Source organism: Ambystoma mexicanum, chromosome 5q (assembly GCF_040938575.1).
Source record: "Ambystoma mexicanum isolate Mex_15411 chromosome 5q, UKY_AmexF1_1, whole genome shotgun sequence".
Taxonomy (NCBI): domain Eukaryota; kingdom Metazoa; phylum Chordata; class Amphibia; order Caudata; family Ambystomatidae; genus Ambystoma; species Ambystoma mexicanum.
The window spans coordinates 944,217,348-944,241,473 of NC_090933.1; the positions used below are offsets into that span (position 1 = coordinate 944,217,348).

Sequence of the window (24,126 nt, forward strand, 5' to 3'; positions counted from 1 at the left end):
CTGCAATTTCGTCCCATTTACCACCACCCTTGCCGTTGGTCCTCAGCAGATTGCCCCACTTGCACAAAACATTCTAACCCCCAACCCTATCTTCTGCAATATAGCAAAGAGAAAGCCCCAGTCAAAAGCCTTTTCTGCATCCAAACTTATCGCCTGGCCTCCCGGCTCTCCCTTAATATGTTCAAGGTTTCCTGTTTTAGGGGTTTATTTTTATTTTTTTTACTTCTGGGGTGTTTTTCCAGTGTTTCCAAACATTTTCAGAATCTGTGTTTCAGTGTTTTCCCGTTTGCCCCTTTAAAAAAAAATCGCGGACAACTGTTTTTCCAGGTGTAAACACAGAAATGTTTTTATTGCTTCATTGCGTGCATATGTAGAAGCTGTATTTCCTAACACTGTCATGTAACCAAGTATGCCTTCTTCTGTAACCAGCTTTCACTCTATATGTAACAGTGCCACGATGCCTCCGGGCTGCTGCGTGGTATATAAATATTAATGAATAAATAACATTGTTATATTTTAGCTCGTATCACGGGGAGGGGCCGATGTGTGAATTTCATTTTTCAAAAGGCAGAGAGGTAATGGAAGCCTTTCTTAAAACTAGCAGGTTTAAAGTTGGGCTGCCTTTGGGCAAATACGTTTTTCTGCAAGAACACAGTAAAACTTTACGCCACCACTTTCAAGAAAGGCTTTTGTCAGTGCCAAACAAAAAGCAAGTGCGGATGTCCCACCCATCAAGTCATATTTCAAGGAGGGGGTAAGGGGATGGGCACTGAAGCACAGTTAGCCCAATGGTGTTGTGCGCCTGCACCTCGATGTGTGTATATATACACACATGAAAAAGGTATTCTCTGGCCTCTCGTAATGAAGTGCAAGCCCAGCACATTTCAAAGGCACAAGAACATTTCAGCAATGGAAAGCGCATACTTTTTTTTGTCCAATTGGACAAATCAGTTTCTATTTTTGGACATTTGATGCCCACAGCAATAATGTCCGCTGGAGACACTCCTGACTTGGATGAACAACTTAGAGAGCCGTTCTTAAATCAGCAGCGCACATAAGCCCATACGGAGTGAACATATTTAGGTTTAGTAAGCCATATAGCCCTCTTCTAATAAATCCTAGGAGTGTTGTACTGCATTCTTTTTTTTTTGCAGTGTGCATGTGGGTTTAAGAATGCCCACCCAATACCTAAGAACAAACTAAAATCGTTGACTGTCAGTACTTGCAGATGTGGTTGAAGGCACACTTAAGACAATTTCATTTTACCAGTAACACATTTACAAACGCAATTAAGCCATTAACGCTCAGACTACTAAGTAATAATACTGGCCTCAGCCACGGCCTTGTTCAGTTATTTGGACAATGTTTGTTGGGTCCATGTCATCTTCCCTAGGGCCAGACCCATTACGAAAACCCCTTCTGAACTTTGTAACTATTTATAACATTAACGTGTTTTGTTGAATAAGAGTCCTTGAGATGCCCTCTCCCACAGAGGCCCACTTTGGTGCGGAGTCCATTACCTCCCCTCTAGCAATCCATTTTCATACCTTTACTTTTCAACCTCATTATGGTCTCTCACCAGCTTTCACACATTCTTTTCCCTAGAGTCTTGTTCCAGCTGTTCCGGTGGCACGGGCGTCTTGTGGGGGACAGTCCGTTCAGTTGCATGTATTCTCTCCCCGTTTGCCCTCTTTTCTTCTTCTGCTGGTCAGCTGCAGGTCTTGCCTGTTCCCTACTGGTGGGCGGCCCTTGGGGGCTCCTCGATGCGGTGTCGGTTTCCGCTCTGAGATGACATAAGGCCTGCTCCGCTTGCTCTTCCAAGGTTATGCAGTAGTCCACCGCTTCCACCTCAAATTGCAGGGAGACAGGATAGATCAATCTGTACCAGATACCTTTTTCTCACAACCACTTAGTGAGAGGTCTCTAGTCTCTGAGCCTGTAGTGTGGGGTTTGAAAGATCTTGATAAATCGTAACTTTTGAGTTTTCACAGTCCAATTTCCTTTGTTGCTTAGCCTTGTTCAAGACATCAGTTTTGTCTTTGTAGAGCAGGAATTTTGCCACTATGGAGTGGGCGCCACCTCCTTAGGGTTTACCTCCTGAGTGCTCTTTCAAGTTGCACTGTTTTCCCTACTTCTGCTTTGAAGAGATGGTGCACCAGAGCCTGTACTTTCTCCTCTACCTGCCTCAGAGTTTCTTTCAACCCTAGTATCCTTATGTTATTGCGCCTCTCTCCATTTTCTAAATCATCCATTTTGAGCAGCTCTACTTCTTCCCAAAGCTCCAGCTCAGTCAGCCCGACGCCCAGGCTCATCTCCATCAAGTCTGAGTTGAGTTGGTTGTGTTCAAGCCCCTCCACTTTGCTTTTAACTGTGGCCATCCTGCCAGACAGGTCGGCCAGTGAGGCTTGTAGATCTCCCCTGGGGGCCTTGTTTTCCGCCAGGATATGCCCAGAATCTTCCTTCGTCGAGAACAAGGACATTTCCATCTCCATCATTTTCACCACAGGGGACCTTCCTTGTTGGCCCTCCTTGCTTCCCTGGTTGTGGCTTCGTGCCGTCCATCTTCATCTTGCCCCTGATCTGGGTGCCCCTTTTTCCCCCTCAGTTCTTGGAACCCTCCCTTCCTTCCGTCAATGCCTTTTCCTCTTCCTTCCTGCTCGCCCAGCCGTCACCATTGACTTCTGATCGGTCTACTCCTCTCTCTGGGTCGTAGCCCTGTACTCTTTCACCCTGCGCCAATTTCAGCAGTCCCCCTTCTCTTCCCTCAGCGCCTGTACCTTCTTTCACCTTCTCTCCAGTGTGCTGCCGCCTCCTCCTCCTCCTCCTCCTCCTCTTCTCTCCGTTTCGTTGGAGTACTCCCGTATGCCACTTTTGGCTGTGCAGTGGCTGTGTCTTGCGCACTTATTTACGGCCCATAATCCATCTCGGCCGGGTCCCTATCCTTGTGCATCAACCTATCCTTCTTGTGCATCAACCAGTAGTGCTGGGTGGCTGCCAGCGATGGGCACCCAAATTTACTTCCCCATTGTTTGGACGTTCTGAACAGGCCGCAGGGTTTGGCACCAGAGTTGGATTTGGCTCCCTTCTGCTCACTGTCCCAGTACTCTTCACCACTGTCTCCTGGCCTCTGGTTTAGTTGCATCCACCTCAGTCCTGTGGGTTCCGTTCCCCTTTAATCTCCCTGCATGCATATCTGGGTTCCTCCTCCTCCTTTCTACGTGCCCTGTTGCTGATCAGTCTTCCCAGAGCCTGGTGGCACAAGCGGGAAGCCTCTTACCACCTGCCATGTCTCTGCCAGCTCTTTTCTACCTTCCTGGTTTCTTCTGCATAGGCAGGCTTTTGCTCCAGTTTGTCTCCTTTGGACTGCTGTGTCAGCTGCAGCTCTATCTCACTGGAGGGCTCCTGTACTCTCCTCTTGTCAACATACTCTGCCGGGGGCCGCTGAAGGCTGACATTTCTGCGACACACTTATGTTGCACCTCCTTTACTTGTTGCAGTCCTTGGGAAGCGCACCGCCATCCCCCCTACTATGTTCTGTACTCCCCTGCGGGAGTGCTGTCCCCACTAGAGTCGGGGCGTCTCCGCAGCACATTACATTTCACTCTGGCTTCCCCACTCCCCTCTCCCTCGTTCCCTGCACAGTTAGCGGGGCTGGAGGGGTAGGGAGGTCTGGCTGTACCTTGGGTATTGCGCCGCTTCGTTCCCGTGCCCATCTGGTTTCTCGGTTCTCCTCTCATGTTCCTTCTTCTGTAGTTGCCTTCCGCTCCACGCCGGGGGGGGGGGGCCTCTCCACACCCGCTGGGGCAGCACGCACCTTCCCTGCTGCTGAGCTGTCTCATCTGCGTTGCAGTCGCTTCAACGTCTCCTCCTACCAGACCGCTGCACTGTACAGTCTTCCTCTCGGCGCGCCTCCAAATGGCGCGTCCTTCTGAATCACTGCGTGGGCACCTTTCTTGCTTGTCGGCACGCGGGGCACGCACACGGCTGGCTCTCACTTTTCCGCCAGGGCACCCTGCCACTCCTTTCTGCAGTCGCTGCATGCACAAGCCATCCGGAGCCGAGCACGGCCTGTCCACGCAGCGGTGTCTGTCAGGCTTCGGGCCGCAACGCAGCTCCCATCAGAGGGCCTCACCGCCTTCGCACACCTCAGTTCCCACCTGGTAATTCACTTTCTCTCCGTCGTTGGTCCCCCAGGTTCCCCGTTGCCGGCTCAAGCTTCCAGGCCCCTTTTGATTTGCCTTTATTAGGTGAAAGTGCTCTGTATCATCGCTGTTTTGCTGAAAAGAAAGGGAGCTACGTGCCTACACGACCATCTTCTCCCGCAGACCCTAGTGGTCCCTTGCTTTTTCTTTTGAGTTCGCTCCTCAACCGGATTTCTATTACTCTCAGGATTTCTTTTATTGCTCATTGAGGTTTTCTTGATATGCTGCTCAGCTGGATTAGTGTTCTAGTACTCGGCCCTACCTACTTTGATCCTCTCCTGATGACCACTAAGTTCATAGCCCAAGGGTGGTAATGTATCACTCTGAGCTAACAGGTTTTTCTTAGTTGACAGGTCTAGGTGGAGAATCACCCAATCTATTTTTCTCTCTACCATGAATTTTACCACCCTGATGTCTTCAGTGGTTATGTGTCTAAGCGAAGGTATATATTGTAGGAGTTTCATAACATTCTGGCGATTCAGAATAGGGGCACTAGGGCCCATTATAATGCTCTCCAGGTAAACTTTCGATTTTTTTTATACCTTCTGTTCGGAGTTAGTCTGCTTTCTAACTCTCTGCTGCGTTTCTGGCGCCATTTCAAACGGGGCTTATCATCAGGCTTTACATTAGTTTGATCAACTTCCCTTGCAGTTCTCCCAATGCTAGTCTCCCCCCCCCCCCTCCATTGTTTTAAAACGGCTGATTATTTTGTGTGGCAAGAATTTGCTTTCCATTAGCCATGGGTTTACTATTTTGGTGCCCTTGTTGCTTAGGGCAGATTGACTGACGTGTCTTTCAATTCCAGCCCAGTCAGATCTGCTTACATTGTTCCACTCATCTTCTTCCTCTCGATCCATTATTTCTAGTATGTCACTTACACATGTTTCTGTAGTAGATTCATTATTCTCCTCCACTCCATTGTTTCTCAAGTCAATGGTAGCTGGGACAGGCTCTATCCGTTGAGATGCTTCTTGTGGCAGTAGCAACTCCTTTCTCTGGCGTTTTGATGATTGTCTCATATCAAGGGAAAGACAAGTCCTTAGATTTCTTAGAAAGGCTCTTGAGATGTTAGATTTCCTTTTTCTTGGAATATTTTTGTTTTTCCCTCCGGTTTCCCTTCAGCTTTTCGAGCTCTGCTAAGCACCACCAGCGCCTCCTGCATGGGGCCCGGTTTAAATATAGAGAACATGTTTGTCTCTTTTACTGCGCCTTGGATTGGTGAGGCAGAGGGGGTTTTAAGGCAGCGGACACTTCCACCACCTCCAATTCTTCACTGTGACTAGCTTGCACAGGGGGATTCAAATTGGGGGACTTCACTCTTTGTTTATCAACATTCCCTGCCAGCTCTTCTTTCCATTGCATCGTCATCCCCACACCCCTCCAAGATTGCATCCATTATGAACGTCTTATCAGTGGACTCTCGCCTAGCCATGTCATAGATGGTTCTGCCTTTGAAGAGAGGCTTCAGCTTCTTCAGTCTGTCTTCCACCTCTGCAACAAAATCTAAGCTATTGATTTTGGTCTGGAACATTGCAATTAGGGTGGAGTGGTCTTGTAGGGCACAATGGATCTATTCATATAATTTGGTTAAGGGGGAAAGAGACAGTGAGAGCTGCCATCAACGTCTGTTGAATATGGCCTAGATCTTCATTTGAAGATCTAAACTCCCTTTTTCCTGTCTTCATAATTAAGCCAAGAATAGGTATGTGAGCTCGTCTTTGATCAGCAGGAGGAACTAATAGTGGAGGATCTCCTTTGCAATGGCAGATCTTGCATAGCTGGTGGCGGCATAAATGCAGCATTGTTTTTATTTGGAATATCCGCTTACATCACACCTCTGTCCATCCACACTCCCACATCTCCCATCACTCCTCTGCTCAGCATTGGCAGGAGTAGGAGGAACTCCAGTTTGTGTGGTAGTTAATTTCACTCTAGGAGGAGCAAGAGGTCCTAAGCCCAAGGCAAGATTGCAAGAGGTAGAGAAAGCGGTGTATTCCGTGCTCAAATCAGCATATGACATGTCCTGTTCTAATGCAGTCAGCCGATTCTGGATAGTTGCCAGGCTTTCCTTTTTTTTACAGGAAATGTTCTCGGTCAGATCTATTAGTTCTTTGGCTAGCTGAGCCGTCAATTCAGAATTTTAAATATTTTGTTTGGCGGCCAGTCCGCCTGGCTTAGCTTTATGGATTCTAGCTCTTCCCTTCCCCTCTCAAGCTCATTCCGTTCAGTATCTCATAATTTAGTACAGCCCCCACCTTCAGGATCCATTAGACCCTCCCCCTCCGTGAGCATTGTGGGATCCTGCTCTTGAGTACAATTAGTTGCCCAGCTCTCCGCCCCCTGAGTCCCGAGAGACCTGCTTGTACAGCAACGAACATCCCGCCTCCCATATCTATTGAGGCAGGCTCAGCATTAGGGGAGAGGTTGCGTCACATAAGGAGCCCCCCCCCCCCCTTGGATTGCTCGAGAGTTGATTTCTTCAACCCTCCGTCCCGGTTTATCCAATTCAGGCAAGGATTGAATCAAGGCTTCCAACTGACAATTCGATATTCTTTCATTTACACTCCTACTCATGAGATCCTCCCCCAACATAATTCCAGGGCAGTCTTGGTCTTGCACAATTAGGCAGTCCGGGGGACAGTCGCCAAGGGCGAATCTTACCTGGAGGCGGGTCCATGCTCTTGCAGGGCTTCTCATCTGCGCTGCAGATTTCCGACCCACTGACCTTTATTCACTTCACCAGACTTCAAAGGAAGGGGTGGGCCATGGCCCGGTTCCTGTTTCCAGAGCACCAGAAGAACAAGTTACTTACCAACCGGTAACGTTCTTTCGACTGGATTGTCCTCCAACGTATCCCACATCTTTGACATGTAATGTCCACAGCTGTGCACGTCGGAAACTTTTACAGCAGAGGGCGTCCTGCATCGATGGCATCGGGTCAATGTCCCTCAAAGGCCTCCGTCGAGGGCGACATCACCGGATGTTATAAATAGGACGCACGGCGCCCGTAGCCTCAGTTTAAGTTTACTCCCACAGAACGTGTGGCACCAGTCTCATCCCAGATTGACTAAACTTAACCTTGCGGAAACGGAAGCTGCAATTGCATAGGAGATTCTCCTGAGGGACAGGCCGGGAGGGCGATGTGGATTACGTTGGTGGAACATCCAGTCGAAAGACTGTTACCAGTTGGTAAGTAACTTGTTCTTCGAATGGATTGTCCTCCAATGTATTCCAGATCTTTGACAGACTCCCAAAGCAGTACCAGTAAATGGAGGAGGGACAAATAATTTAAAGTATCCAATCAGATTGCAGAATAAAGAACCGCCTTACCAAAGGCCATATCCTGACCATGGATGGTATCCAGAGAGTTAAAGGTGCGGATTGAAGCCCATGTGGCTGCATCACAAATATTCCTAATAGGAACCCTACCTGCTGTAGGGCTGTGGAAGTAGCCACTCCCCTAGTGGAATGAGCTCGCAACCCTTCAGGAGAGTCCTTAACCGCCAATCGGTAACACTCCGTAATGGTGAGGATAATCCACCTGGACAAGGTCTGTTTGGTAACAGCCTGGCCCAAACGGTGTCCAGCATATCCTACAAAGAGTTGATCATCCACTCTGATCCTAGAAATGTAGAAGCTCTGAGCTCTCCTAGGATCCAACCGATGGAGCCGCTCCTCTTCCTTACCAGGATGAGGAGGAGGGTAGGAAGATGGAAGAACCACCTTTTGACTCAAATGATATTCAGATACTACCTTTAGGTAGAAAAAAGATGGACGTACTCTCAGTACAACCCTGTCCTTGTGAAAGACAGTAAGTAAAGGGTGGATGAGATGAAAGTGCCTGCAATTCACTCACTCTGCCAGCGGAAGTAACCGCAACCAAGAACACAGTCTTGAAGGGCAGTAATCTCAAAGGACAAGAGTGCAAAGGTTCAAATGGAGCACCCATGAGAAATTTCAAAGCCAAATTCAAATCCCAAACCGGCACCTAGAAAGGGGACAGCAGGAATACATTAGTCAGTCCTTTAAGAAACAGAAATCAAAGGCACCTTAAAGTAAGAACATTCTCTGGACGATTGCTTAAAAATAGACAGCGCCGCCAGGTAACCTTTAATAGTACCCACTTGAAGGCCCATGTGGGCCAAAGAAACCAAGAAAGACAAAACAAAACAAATGGAGCACTGAAAAGGATCAACATAGTGATGTCTGCACCAGTCGCAGAACATACGGCTACAGTACAGGGATTTAGTTGCAGGCCGCCTGGCCGAAAGCAGCACCTCCAGTCCCAATCCCTATACCTCAACCTGTCAGATACCAAGAGTGAAGGTTGAGAGTCTTGACCTCTGGATGGAGAACCTGAGCAATCTGGAGCAATGAGGATCATGTGGGAGCCAAACCTCCGTAACCTCCGCAACACTTGAGGAATGACGGGGACTGGAGGAAACGCATGCAAATGTGGGAATAACCAATCCACCACAAACGCATCTCCTAAGGCTCCTCTTGGAGGAAATTCCCTTGAGCAGAATCTCTCGCACTTCCGGTTGACACTGGTGTCGAAGAGATCCGCTTGCGGGGTTCCCCAAAGTGCGAAGATCTCCTGAAGGATTTCCTGAGCCAACTCCCACTCTTGAGAGATCGTGCTCTGCCTGCTCAGATCGTCCGCCGCCGCATTTTCGTCTCCAGCCAGATGAACTGCTGAGATTAAAGTTTCCTGCTGGATGGCCCAGAACAAGATCTGCATTGCCTCTTTGCACAACGGGAGTGACCCTACCCCCCCTTTTTTGTTGAAGTAATGCAAGGCCATGGTGTTGTCCATCATGATCAGGACACTCTTCCCCCGTACAGAAGGCAGAAAAGCCTCAGGGCTACCCTGATGGCCCTTAGATCTAACAGACTGAGGTGGAGTTTGGACTCCGATGGAGACCAACGACTGCTGGCTGTAAAATCGTTGGCATGAGCACCCCATCCTGTGAGGGAAGCATCCGTCACTACCATCACCTCCGACCACAGTTACCAAAACTGTAACCCCCCCCCCCCTCATTAGGTTCCCTTCGTTGGCCCACCACAGAAGATCCTGGGAGACAGAGTGGAATCTGAACAGGATCTGACATCTTGCCGGAGAACTGCGACCACTGCATCTTGAGGACCCACTGCAGGGATCTCATCCGCAGCCTGGCCTCTGGCACCAGAAAAATGCAGGATGCCATGAGGCCCAGCAACCTTAAGAATTCAAAAGCCGGGAGACTCTGGGCATGTTGAAATTTGTCCACCATCTACACAATGTGATGAGCCCTTACCTTGGGAGGCAAATACTTCCAAGGACGTGTCTAACACAGCCCCGATGTACTGGAGCTGTTGGGAAGGTGTTGGATGCGACTTCTTGAAATTCAGGGAGAAGCCCAGCCTGTGGAGGGTGCGGCAGGTGATACCGAGATGAACAAGGCTAGCTCGGGAGTGTGTGCCCGGATCAGCCAGTCGTCCACAATAGGGGTAGACGTGAATTTCCCCCGCCCCCCTCGCCTGAGGTACGCTGCCACCACCATCATGAGCTTGGTGAAGACCCTCAGGGCGGAGGTCAATCCGAAAGGCAGAACCCGAAACAAAGTGCAAATCGACAGCCGCAAACCACCGGTACTCTGTGTGCAGGATGGATCCGCACATGAAAGTAAGCATCCTTGAGGTCCAGAGACATCAACCAATCCTGAATTTGAAGGGCCTGGAGGACTTGAGAAAGAGTGACCATCTTGACATGGATATTGGTGACGTGACCTATTACGTGTTAGGTCACCAATATACATTCCATGCCTCCGCTGTGTTCCAACAGGATACACGATGCATTATGGGTCATGCAGTCCATAACTGCTACCCCGCTAAAGGAATGAGAATATTACCGAAAGGAACTTCTGTTCTACACTCATCCGACAACGGACATTTAACTAATATACTGTCTCAAAAAGCATCTTTAACTGCCTCGCTAATATGGATAATGATAGACTTAAGTTCCACATGCATTGTGCTTTATTTTCTTTAGAACAAATGATGGATTCATCCAGATGACGAATTTATGTGACAATTCGCATTTAAGCCTTAAATAACTTGCCCTCCACACCAGCAAGCAATGAAGAGAAGGTTAGTAGTTTCCCTACTCCATTTGTCACAATATACTTTGTGATTTTCCACAGGCTTTTGAGAGAAATATCTTATCCCCCTCTCACTTTTGATTTTAGGTTTCAACTATCATGCACAAGTTCTATGCATCAATTCAAGCTGAATGTTTTCACTAATCTTCTGCGTCCTGAAGACGGGTCCCGGAACCCCACTAGTTAAATTTAGATTACAGAAGTGCTGTTCCTTGCCCCAGAAACATTTTAGTGTAGATGCTTCCATTCTGTGCAAATATTTGTACATGTCTGAAGTCACTGCTACTATCACCACATAACGAAAAACTTGCTTATGAATAGTTTGTCGTTTTTCCGTAGAAATAGTTGAAAAACAACTATTTCTTTTTGCTCGGATTTCTGTGTAGCTCTTAAAGTTAAATCTTGCATCTAAAAGTTTGTTTTATATGTTTTTATAGGAGTACACTGTCTGAAAGATATAAATTAAAATATGGTTCTTTTTCTTTTCTGAAATTGTACCTGTGGCTGTATATAAAATGATTATATTGAATGTCCTTTTGCGAGTAGGCCTTCTACACCTAGTGTGTGGTTGAGATGGGCAGCTAGTGGTGTCCCTCTGTCTCTTATCTAACTTCCTCAAACACCACAGCCCCCAATACAAAAAAAGAGGAACTCTGTTTGCTCAAAGGTTTTCTCACTGTGGACATTACATGTCAAGATGTGGAATATGTTGGCGGACACAATCCATTCGAACACCAAAACATTCTGGCACTCCAGATGCATATAAAAGGGAGTGACCCACACTAGAGGGAGACCGCCAGGGGGGACCAGGGCACCATGGAGCGGGCTGGGGAGGAGAAGCCATTGAAAAGGACGCCAGTGGCTCCAGGAGAGCGGCGAATAATGTCAAGCTTGGGGAGAGCCGCAAGACAGTCCAGAGCCTTGCTGAGCTCCGGGCCCTGTGTCCCCAGCAGGAGCTGGAGGACACAGAATCTTCCACTTTGCTGCAGATGGCCGCAAGAACATCCAGAGAAGGTGAGCGTGGCTCGCCTCTGCTCCCACTGTGAGAGGAGAGTGAGAAAAATCAGAAGAAGATAGCGCAAGCACCCGGAGGAGCTGCAGCATACTGGTTTGCTTGCTTATTTATATTGCGCACCGAACCCGAAGGTAACTCGTACCGCGGCGCTACAGGGGCTCAATATGGCCCGAAGAAAGGGCCGAACAAGTGAAAGCATATAATGGATTGGTCTGGAGACTTGATGGACATCAAGTATCGAAAAAAACTACCAAGTGCCTGATAAATACTGAATAGCGAACTAAAGGAAAGTTATGCACAAGTGAAATGAAAATACTACACAAATGGAATGTGGTGTGTATTTACGAACATAGTGACTTTTAAGAAAAATTAATTATGAACAATGTGAAAGTGAAAAGCAATAATGAGAATTGGTGGAATATGCAAAAGGCAAACAAAACGCACTAGTTAGTGTGAAAGCAAGGTGATAAGGAGTGAGTAAAGACAGCAAATGAAGTGCATGAGAGGCACATTTTGGCAGATGTAAGATACAGCCAAGAAGAAACAAGATTGCAAATGGACTAATATCACAAGTGCAGAAAGGAAACATCGTGGCAAAGTAGTCCAATGAGAATCGGTGAACATTTTAAAGTGCCAATGGTTATCGGTTGTGTGACCTGTGATGGGTGACCCGTGTGGTACTGCGCCTAGACAGACTTGAAGTGAGCCAAGAAAAGCAAGGAGATTGAAGTGGTTTTATTTCGTCAGTCTGGAAGTGAACGGTGGGGAAGTCTAAAGGAATACCTTTCATATTGAAAGCTGCCAAAGTTGAACTAACTGAACTGTATTGAACTTGGGGAAGGAAACCCAAAGGTTGGTTGGAACTTGAGGAAGGGATCTTCAAGACCTTTTTGTGGAACGGTTTTGAATCGGAGGAAGAAGCTGAATCCAAACAGTGAGCTGGGAAAAGATCAGAACCTTACTTTGAACACTATTTCTTTGGTTGCTGACATCCCAACACATTGTATAGATTTAGTTGCGAGGGAAAACGTGGGTTTTGACTCATACAGACTTTTGTTAAACATTACGACAGACTATTCTTAGTTTCTTTAATTAGGGAAATCCCACCTTCGCATAGGGCAAGTTAGGCCTTACTCCATCCTGACATTTGAGAGATATCTATATTTTAGAAAAGTGAATCTGTTGTCTGTCTTACTACATGATGCCTTCACAGTGTCTAAAGACAAAGTGGTGGCAGCAGAAACTTTTTTTTACCACTTTCTGCAGTATTTTTAGTGTGCCAGTGTCCTAAAATGGCTGTGCCACCAGATTCTTCGCTTTTCTTTTGGCCATATTCTACCTGTGCCTTCTTCCTGCCTTCTCAGGTCAGGCAATCGCTTATATGGACATGCATTTGCCGGAAAAGCTGCTGTCTTCACAGGCTAGTTCATTGCATTTTCGTGTGGATCCAGGAAGTGGGGGAACTGTTGGTCCCACTCAACATCTGTGGTGCCAAAAAGATGGGGGGCAGGAGGAATCGGGTGCATGAGTGAAAACCACATTGGTCCTTAATTGGACCACTGCTGGCTATTTGAATGGTGCATATCCTTACCATTGGTGGGCTTTGATTTGCATCCAGTCTGGCTATGGGATAAGAAGACGACTCCTGCAGGCATTTCTTCCGATCAGCATTAGAACCAAGTATCGTAGACGACTGAGACTAGGGTAAGGCGCTAGTTTGCCTGGCGAGTCAAAAGCGTGTGGCAGCTGTGTCAGGATCGCTACACTCCAAACAAAAGCGGGAGCTAAATTGCTCTATGCAATTTAGCACCATGCATTAGATTTATTTTATTTATGCTATTAATACCAGAGTTTGGTTACTAAGCCCAAATCTGGGATTGGTACTTCTGTTGCTCTGCGTGGTCTTACTTCCGAGACCAGCACGTTTGCCCCTGCGCTATCCTCCGTTCACAGATTACAAGGGCTTTGGATCCAGTCCTTATACATAATATTTACTACCGGACTACATATATATTAACATTTGCAGTTAGTAGGGAAAAAAGAACAGTGCCAAAAGGGGAGTGAAGTGGATGGGTTTCTTGAAGATTAGACCATTTATTTTCTGAACTGTCTGACGATGAGGGGGGAGTCAGAGGTTTCTTAATTGAGGGTTTCACAGCCTGTGGTCTTAGACCACATAATCTAAAGAAATTCCATAATTCTATCTTTTTTGCATTGATACTGATGTAGCCCGACCAAATGCTGACTTTTGGTGAGGTGTGACTGCCAGGATTGCAAGTGATCTTGGAACAAGGAGGTAAGGCATCATACAAATGACTCATTCGTCCATCAACCTTTCCACAAATGAAGACACACTGGCCTAAATCAAGTGCTTCCAGTCAGTGACCAAAAAAAAAACTGCAAAGAAAAACAATTGTCCCAGGAGAATTATAAAAATAAATGTCAAACAAGTATAAAAACACATGGATTTCAGAATGCGACATCTGAAGGAAAAAAACGTCAAATATCTGAACCTCTTATGAATTTGGCGGTAAGAGATTCCTGCAGGATTTCAGTAAAAAATTTGAATTCATTCTAGCCGTCATTTTGAAAGCAATTGCTGGGCCTTTGCTCGAGCTACCATTATTGCAACTTTATTCTGTGTATGCTACAACATTGTCAAATCCGTTTCAGACTCAATTTTGGCACTGTTCAAAAACATTGCCTCAGTAAATCTAACAAGGTTTACGTCAACAATAGTATTGTTTTGCAAACAATCATTGCTTACTTTAATTGGTCACAAATAAAACAAAAGTATGCAATTGATGCAATTTTCAAACAAATATTAATTGGTGCACTTACTTTGCATGTTGATGATTACGAGCAATTTTCCTGAGCTCACTTTCATTGTCGCACGTCATGACGTTCACCCCAACTTTTGCTGCATACTTTATTTGAGAGGCTTGCTTGCATGGATTTGAATATATAACAGTTTCCGGAGATATGCCCAGTTCCAAGACTGTTGTCATTTCATTCTATTGAAAACCAACATGCAACTGTCAGATCAGAACACCTTTCAAGTCCAGTATTATATATAAGTAATTCCTAATATGGTTTCCACACAAACTATAGTAATTAAGTTGGCTATCAAAAGTGTAAGGAAGGTATGGTATCAACAGTAAGACAGACACAAGTGACCACAGTTCAAGGGTGCTTATTGAACTTTAACAAGGGTATGCATTATAAAGGCCTATCTAATCCTAAATCTACAGGGGGGAGAAAGCTACAACCATCAAATAATAATGCAGTCCTAGTGGTGTCTTGTCAAAATAAAAGGGCCTATACTAAAAACATATTGCTAATCCTTACCTCTAAATATAAATAGTGTGGGCGTTAGTGTTTATGAAAAAATGAATAAGTGTTCAAAAATGATATATCAGTATGTTCAGGCCATTGGCCCATCTTCCCCAGCTTTTCAGCACGGGACAAGCGGTTCACTCGAGCGTAGCACTGTCTCTGGCTTCTCCAACACGAGGATACAATTTGATCCTTACCATCAGGACCTTCTGAACGCAAGTCTCTTTGCTTCTCAAAGTCCCTTCATTCAGAGGGCCTGATGCAGCCAAAAAACAGACTAGTTCTTTTCATCTTTAGATTTTTAAAAGTATTCACTTTCAAGAGACTCATTCACCCGGATTCCCCTCAGTCAGGCTCAGATCTCTTTAGTACAATGTTAGTTCCCTGTGTATCCTCTTTAGCCGGGCCCAGATCCTTTTTTAACACAATGAATCTCCCTCAGACAGTATCGAAGACTTTCATATGTGCACAAGGTCTGGCTAGACCAAGTCGCAGGACCACTTCGAGTTTACAATTTTTTTTTTTAATTGTATCCGTTTAACACAAACTTTTACAAAACAAACATACATTGTACAAAAACAGAAAAAGAGAAAAACAGAAGGACCCAAATACATCATCTGTATATGATAAACCGCAATCATGAATTCAAGCCAGATGGAATAAAATAAAGACTTGGAAACAAAACAAAATAAACAAAATAACTAGCAGATAAAAAGACTGATATGAGGTCCAACTCTATGCATATATGGTATTAGTAATAAAAAAAACAAGAGACCTAACATCCAAGCCAATAAATCCTTATTTCTAATAACATCAATGAACAGAGTGGACTATACTCATTAAACATTCACTTCAAAAGAACCCTATTGGCAATGATAAAGGAGAATCATGCACCAGTGGCAAATTTACCACTAATGTCCCATCTCAGTTGTTAGTGCTGGCCTTTCTCCTATTCTTACACCTATTTTCAATTGGAGCATTCGCTCCAGTTTCGGGGTATGATGTTACATCTTTCTAACACCTGTACCACAGCAGTTGTCAACATTGTATCATACCCAGATATCAATCTATCCCAAAATATTTCAGAAATGATAATCTATTCACTGGCTACAAATCTCAAAGAGGGAAGCTCTAGCAGACCAAGTGTCAAATAGGAACTGGGGCAAGCCCAGACGGCTATATCTGAGGAAATGAGTAGAAAACTACAGTACCCAGTAGGCTTGGGGGGGCGAATGAAGTTGTTCCAGACTCCCGCCACTAGCCAGCTGCAGGTAATTGGGGCGTTTACTAAACCGCCGGCCGCCTGTGCACGGGTGCTGACAATTGATTATACAGCACGGACGGTCACGGCGTTTCGCTCTCGGAGGAAGGATGCAGGAGAAATCGTCATTTCGCTTGGAGTCACACTTCGGTCTGCGGGAGCAATTCGAGTGGAGACATGGTTTGTAACTGAACACGCGGAACCCTTGCTACATGGTGTGACGATTCCTGCACTGGTGGTTTCCTCGGCAGTGGACGTCTCGTTCACAGAGGTTGAAGGCGCTACTACTGGAAGTCTGGGTGCGCTCACGAGGCACCCGGACAACAAGATAAGTGCTGTTTTCTGTTACATGTTTATTCCACGAGGGTGTCAAATTCCATTCCTTGTTGGAAGTGTTTAAGTTTCGAGAGACGTAGTACATGGACGCTACGCTCACTCTTGGGTCTATGATTGGCAATAGACCTTTGCCTTAAGGGTGATTGTATTCAGATATATATATATTTTCCAGGGACTTCACGTTTTCATGCTCGGAGTACCTAAATGACTGTGCAACTAGCCCGGACCATGGGTACCATTCTCTGAATGCTGAGTGCACAGTTCTGTCCTCATTTTGCTGCGCTTTATGTTACGTTGCTTGCCTGCCCTTCGGGCCATGTGTTCATGTCTATCTCATATGGGAGCAGTTCCCTTGTTTGTGTCACACCGCTTACTGCTTATATGTGTTCATGTCAAAGCTGATGTACTATGTTACGCAATTACGTTTATATGCATGTTCAGGAGTTCTTGCGAGTCTGTAGTAGGTGGTGTTCAGGATCAGGGATACAGACTGGTGATAAAGTGTACGTAAGAATTGTGAATTGTATGTTATCTCCCCTCCTTTCCTTTGTCAATCCACACCCTTTCCCTAACTCCGTCTTCCCCCCGTTGGCTGCCACGTGGTTATCTGTTATATTCCTATTCAGATGCCCGTGCCAACCACGGTGGGAGGGTCGATCTATTCAGCTTCTGTGGTTCGGGAGAGGGGGTCGATCCCTTATGGTTTTGACACCAAGTACCCTCGCAAGCCATCAGGAGGTGTTTAAGAGATGGGTTTTCTGGGTTTTTACATGTATTGCACAATGTGGCAGTCAGCTCTCCCTGCCATCTTTTAGCTAGGACCTCTCCCGTGTACGTTAGATTTAGACTAATTCTAATGAATTCCTTCCCTTCAACAATTCCTTCCCTTTAACATTTGTCACCTTTTGGTTGCATACCTAGAAGAGACTTTCAAATGGGAACCCACGTGGTGCCGGACCACTCTGTTTACAGTATCTGTCTTAGCTTCAAAGTTCAGTCACTCATCTGCTGATTTAATTATATTCGCATCACTTGCCACATGCGCTTCATGCACTGTTCTCTTCAATCTCCTTTGTACAATGTTGACGCTTGTAACCTTGGATTCCACACTGACCGGGCTGGAATCAGTCTCAACTCATCGGCTGTGCTGCCTTCACTGGGGTTGCTTTGTTGTAGGAGCCAAGAACAGTACCACGTCGGAAAATTATTCTCCCTGCCTCGACTATCAACGTGGTAGAGCCCCGGGTACCTCCGACACACAATGCAGGACACTCCAGCTTCGATTCCAGTCTTAAGTTTCCTATTCTCGAAGGCTCATGAAAGTTATGGTTTTCGGTGAAAAGGTCAAGGACACTTCCCTGCTTGCAGTCCTCTTCGGTCTTGCAGTCTTTCGCATTGTATTAAAATGCCATCTCGGAACTGCTGCTTCCTGATGTGCTTTGCCTCGCTGAGTGTGTGCCTTCATGCTTCGCCTTTTATCCGTTTGGGAAAGTATGATGGAAGTCAGGTGTGTGTAATGATCAGTAATTGCCGGACCATTGTATTGGGATGTGTCAGGTATACAGTTTGGGTGTTAGTTTTCCCTCACAGTGAGTTGTCCGTGAGAAAGTGTTTGTGTCGGAAAGGGGGAAGTGGGGTTGAATACCTATGAATCCTGCCTGGTAGGATGGTGTAAAGGTGTTAACAGGGAAGGGCATACAACGTCTCAACATCCGGTGTCCCACTTCCACTCCCCTAAGACCCCTCATCCAGGTGATCCTCCGGCAACTGGTCCACCCTCAGGAACTATATCCAATAGAAATGGCTGTGTCCTGGCCACCTGGATGACAGTTCCCCGGGGACAAGAGGGTGAGACACCTTCAGGTTTCTCACACAAGGTTCAGAAAAATTCAGAAACAATCGAATTCTGTAAGTTTCTCATTGAACTCCTAGCCTGTTGTCACTTTTGCACCATCATTTTGAGAGGTGGCTCCCAATCCCCTCTCCCCAGGAACGAAACCAGACCAGAGGCTGGATTGGAGCAACTAAAATTAAATGTAACAAAAGGGCAGGGAGCATGCAAACATGACCATGCCTCACAGCTCTCTGTCCTTTTTTTAGTGTGGCAACACATGGTAACCTTAAATAGGGCATTGTTAGGAAAGAAGTTCTTTCTGCACCTTTCCCTGCATAGATTTATATGGGACTGTTAAAAATGGTTTTCTAGAATAGGCCCTGATGGACAGATTTTAGGAGGCCATCCTAGTTATTGTGAACAAGAAACTCAGAGGTTTGCCAAAACCCAAATAAGGTATGTGGATGAGCCATCAAGGTTTACTCTCAGGAGTGCGAGTGGTGTAAGAGGCCCTCAAAGAGTCTGCACAGTGTGGAAAACGATAATTCAACTTGTAGAGCAAGTATAAAATAGTTATTATAGGCCTTCTGGACACACAGATAGTATCACCAAAACCTCTAGGATACAAATATAAACATTCACCATAGGTTCATAAATGCATTTAATGTCACTTATTCAACAAGCAGGTAAGTAGATTAAATGCAATAAATGATGGAACCAGGTCACAAGCTAATTCCTTAATTTAAGAAGTCCAAACCCTAAAAAGAATGGGGGCCTTGTACCCAAAAGTAACAAGGGCTGCAATGTTTCTCCCCTGAAGGGAGTCTGGCAGGTAAGTTACAGTTCACTTGTGTTGGTGATGGTTCAAAAAGATAGACGGGGAGCTAGCCCAAGCCCAACAATGGTATGGATCTGAAAAATCCAAACAGCCCGGGACTGTCAAATCCCGAACAAACACTGGTCCTCACATTCGTCCAGCAACAGACTCTGGTGCCAGAGGATGGGGACTTGGACCAGACAGTCGCAGCCCCCTCCTCTGGCTCACACACATGAAGGTGGCCTGCCTGCGAAAGCAGCATCTTTAACCGATAAAGTGGTTACCATATGTGGAATTTCCTGAACTGGATAGGCAGGAAGCAGGCTAAAGGACAAGGCAGCCAAAGAACAAAATCTCATGGTACGGCCGTTTTACAGTGCAAGGCATCTTTAGTAGCCATTCAAGGTACATGCAAAAGTGCACACAAAAACAGTTACATGCAAAATAAAAATCACAGCTGCCACCAGCTTGCCTTAGGCAAATTATCAAAGTAACCAAAAAACCATTAGGCAAAATATTATAAGCCTGTATACATCCTAACTGCACTTCTCTGTAAAGTTATGAGTGCATTCACAAAAATACAAGATACAAGAATTCCAAAAGAGGCAAAAAGTCTTTCAGTACTGAATCTCCGGTACTAGTCAGTTTCCCCAAACGAATTAGCAAAACAGGGAAGGGGAGTCAACAAAAAGCTTTATCGACTTCCAAAAGTCAGGACAGGATTAAAAAATAAGCAAAATGACTGGGGTACCATATTACTCTACGGAGGGAAAGGAGCAAACTGAACATCTTTTCTATCAATGACCTTCGTTGGATCTGGTCTTCGTGTCCCTGAGGTGTCCTGTTGCAGTCTCTTCCACAGAACTATTCAGTTGTCTTAGTTTGGGACTTCCACTGGGAGCGGTCTGGAACAGATTCCTGTGCACTGCAACAGACCTAAACTAAATCCTGTGAAACAAAGCATCTCTTCTGTCTAGACAACCGTTGCGATATAGCAACAAGAGCAGAAGAACAAGCCTAAAACACAGTTTGAAACCACTAACTCTGGTAGCCGGAGAACTCTGAGCCAGGAGGGTAAGTCTACTTTGCTGTTGCCGTCGCCCCCCTCCCATCCCCCCCATTTCCCTAGAGTGACTAGGGTGTAAAGCAGTGCTCTCCAACGTGTAGCTTGGGAGAAACATGTTGCTCACGGCACCCTAAATTGGGAGGTGAGCCCACTCCGCAAGACCCTCCCTAGGAGTCCGAGCAAGTGGGATATCAGTGGGAGTAACTCCCCCTTATGGGAAAGGACTCCCATACACATCAAACTATGAAGAGACTGGGTCGGGCTAGTTTTTAACCGTTTGGTTCAGCCCTCTGTCTGCCTATGGACAATCAAAACCTGAAGAACCACAGTCTTCATCTATTTTTGTCAAGAAACACACGTATATTGTGAAAGTACAAATATTAGAAAAACACCACTCTCAGAGGCACAACTCTACCGCATTTGCTTATAACACATTCTAAAATTCATTTTACAATCGATTTAAAATAAAACCATAAATAAAATATTCATAAAACACCCTTCCTATACAAAACTAAAACCAATAGTGTAGTGTTATCAACCAATCATTTCTCAGTGCAATGGACAATGTGCAAATTAGCTAATAAAGTGCAATAATAAGTTGGTTTAGCAGCAATAGGCACGTCCTCTTCACTGAGGACACCTAGCCAGAAAAATCTGTTTCTTTTCAGTCTCCCTAAATCTGCCTTTAGGGGACCTCGATTTCTACCTGATGTCAATATTAAGCACTGTTTGTTTAACAGTGTATGTAACCCAACATGTTTCGTCTATCACACAAAAACAAATTATGTTAATTCTCTGTAGACCTCTTCAGGGGAACCAACAACAAAAAAACTATATTGAAAACAAACAAAGCAGCCTCTAATTTTGACTTCAGCCTGTTCCAGACTAAACTGATAATCTTTGTCTTCATGCAAGATGAAGTGTGGTACTAAGGAGTCCCTCCGTGGAGCCTTTAAGGGGGACGTGTCCACAAAGGTCTGAATATTCCCTTTGGGCACAAGAATCTGTTTGGTGTCGGGTCTTTTAAATAGACAGCGACTACTCTGTGCAAATGCTCAAATCCCGAAGACGTTAGTACTGCCGACTATAAGAACTCAGCTAAGTTTAATCTTTAGCTGCTGCAAACTTGCACGAACAGACTCCCACTAAAGTGGTGTACTGCGCAATCCGGACCTAAATGTCGCTTCTTGTTACTGCCGCCGTGTTTCTGTCGGGTCGGTACGGAAATATAGACTACTGAGCGCGACTCCCATGCCCAAAGGGAAACTCCCTATGCAGGACACTTACCTGCATGTATGGGACTGCTTTCCATCAAAAACACTGCCATTCTCTTTGGCTTTAGGCAATGTTGAATCCAGCACACCGCCTGAAGGAAAAGGGAAAAACCCCCTTAAGAAGAAATTGCTTTGAAAGCGGGACGGGTAGACCAGAACGGGGGAGAGAGAACGGTGTACAGGGGAAACCCCTGACATCAGAACATTGTGGAGAGGCGGAACGGAGTTGAGCCGCGCAACCCAAAGAGCTGAGAAAAGTCAAGAATGCCAAGCACAGCGAAGTAGACAATGGCAAAGCCGTTATCAGGACAGAGTTCAAGGGGTCATCCGACGTGGTGGCGTGACCACATAAGTACCGTGGTTGGCCAGGCACCAGTCTAACGAGGCCAAAACCTGTAAGACAGGGAGTGTTGACAGCTCCCAGTTACCGTTGTTCGCAGAATGCGGTATGAGGGGTCAGCAATGGCACCGTTGTCAACAGTGCTTCCGTGTCCCCATTCCCATGGAGTCCTGTAGGCCTCCATGGGAATGGGGACTTACACTTTCCGGCGGCTGATATACCGGCACTATAGTGGCACTGGGATCTCAGGCGGTGGAAACATTATGAGTCTGGCGGCAAACCACCGGTAGCATCAGCGGGTTACCGCCGGACTTGTAATGAGGCCATTGTGTCCAAAGGATATCTGACCCAAACACTTAAAGAAACCATCAAAGGTACAAAATAAATGTTTCAGATTTTTCATAAAGTGTATGCAAATCAAGTATGGAAATTCGACAAATAATTCTTGAATCCATGGTGGGGGGGGGGGGGTTCGCTTTGCCTGGCTTCTTTCGGGTAGAATAACTAAAGTGTCTTTTCCGAAACAATTATTCCACAGAAATAGTAGAAATGTTTTTTCCCACGACACTTTGAGGTTAGCAAAATACTTTACAGGATGGCAAAGTGTCAATTTTAAACAACTGCTTCAGATGACAAAGTTTCTCTTACACACAACTATTCCCAGAATTATTTCGTTTACTCCCCTGCTTGGAAATACTCAACTGATTCTTTACATCTCATGGTGTACTCTCCTGCCAGGTAGCTCTCCAAAAAGGGTACACTGCCCGATGGGATTCCTTCACCAGGTCTTCCTACAATGTTTGCTTTCCTTCCAAGTATAACAATTGCACTACTTCACTGCTTATATCTCATGACTTCAGGTCAAACTTGTTCAAACTTCCCCCATATTTACATCTCATAGATGGAGATTTGTTCACGTTCTGTCTGCCAACTTCTTCATTATTATTTCATGGCTTTTGGCAATGCTTGTTCCAATTTTCCCCAAATTGACATTTCACATAAGGAGATTTGTACAATGTTTGCCTTTCAAATCTACTTCGTGTGTATTCAAAATAGTCATTCAATTGTTTGTTAGTCTGCAAGCAAGTCCCAGAACCGCAAACCTTTCTGGGCTGATTCACCGGTGTAACGTGTAGCTGAGAAAGTTTCATCTCTGGGCAGGCGTCCCCTGTCATGCATACACTTGCTTGGTTCCCATGTCGGCTTCACAACTACTTCCAAATGGAATGTAAGCAGCCACACAGGACTCCATCTCCTAAAGCCTTGCGGCAGCAGTCTGCCTTCCTGCGGTCCCACCAAAGCACCTGCTGAACTTTGACCTGTCTCTTCCTCCAGAAAGCTTGCCTCCATGTGTCTGGCTCTTCCAGCATGGCTCTTCTGTGTGCCTGCTTTTGCTGTTGGGTCCACTTCCTGCTTCGCTTGCTCTTCAGCTCTCCTTGCCTTAATTGGTGGTGTTCCTCAGGTTTAAATGTCCCACGCAGCTGACTGTTAGACTGACAACTAGTCTGCACGTTTAACATGGTGTTACTTGCATTCCACATTGACTCCTTACTCCTCTTCTCAGTACTTGAGGCTTTAATCGAACAATTAAAACAACAATTATAATTAGGGTAGTTGGAGTTTAAAGAGTTTTAAACCTTTTTTTATTACACTGCTTTACATCTTTATTTACTTAAACACAGGTGTTATGTATATATGAAGAATTTACAGTAGTCTGTCTAGGATGTTGGACAAGAAGGGGTTTCACGTTTTATTTTAAACAAATTTTATTAAAATTTTTAACAAACAGTGTTGCCAATCGGTAGTTTATCACAGGTTCGGCTTTCTGTAACTTAACCTAGCATAATAACTTTGATCAGGATTGTGAATACCCATTAACTCCCATAATGCAGCTTAATGGTAATAAGTAACCTTTAGCTCCACTCCCTCCCCACCATTTTCCCTCCACCCACCCCCCGAATGGAATGGTTCCAATTTCCACCTCGCTTATTGCTTTGTCCATGGTCTGTTCATGTTTCCTAATAGTCGATATCCTTGCTTATGGCGATCAGCCCGCCTTTGCTTCAATCCTCTGGACGGCTTCAGTCCAAAATTGTTCTCATTAGGTGTTGTCTAAAGAACCACACTTCCCCATCTTTAACAAAGTCTATGAAAAGGTCCCATGTTGCCAATAATTTCTGATGTTTCCCCCTCTCTCAGGGCTCCCACCTTTTAGGGGTTTCAGGGTTTTACAACTGGAGGGTTTTGAATAATGACAGCATGCCATCAGGAACTTTGAAATTTTAGGGTCTTCTCCACATGAAAGGGAAGCATACAGAGTCTTTCCTGATGAGTCATCATGCCTCCCAGACAGCCATCTCCTACCATGTGATCCATACTCATAACACCACCCCAAGGCTCAGGAAGCGGCTGCCTTCCCTATGCCAATTGGGAGGTGATATTTGGCTGGCGGTCAGTGATGACTGCACAGGAGTCACAGTAGCCAGCTGCCACGCAAACCTACCT

The 24,126-nt window shown here is 45.7% G+C and overlaps 1 protein-coding gene across 2 annotated transcripts in view; it reads right to left on the reverse strand.

Annotated features, from left to right (window-relative positions):
• AZIN1 (antizyme inhibitor 1) overlaps positions 1-24,126 on the reverse strand; it is a 1,159,916-nt gene that overhangs the window by 745,170 nt on the left and 390,620 nt on the right. For both annotated transcript variants that reach the window (XM_069621462.1, XM_069621463.1), the window contains exon 5: positions 14,199-14,371. In XM_069621462.1, coding sequence (XP_069477563.1) covers positions 14,199-14,371 — 173 coding nt within the window. The remainder of the gene's footprint in view (positions 1-14,198; positions 14,372-24,126) is intronic.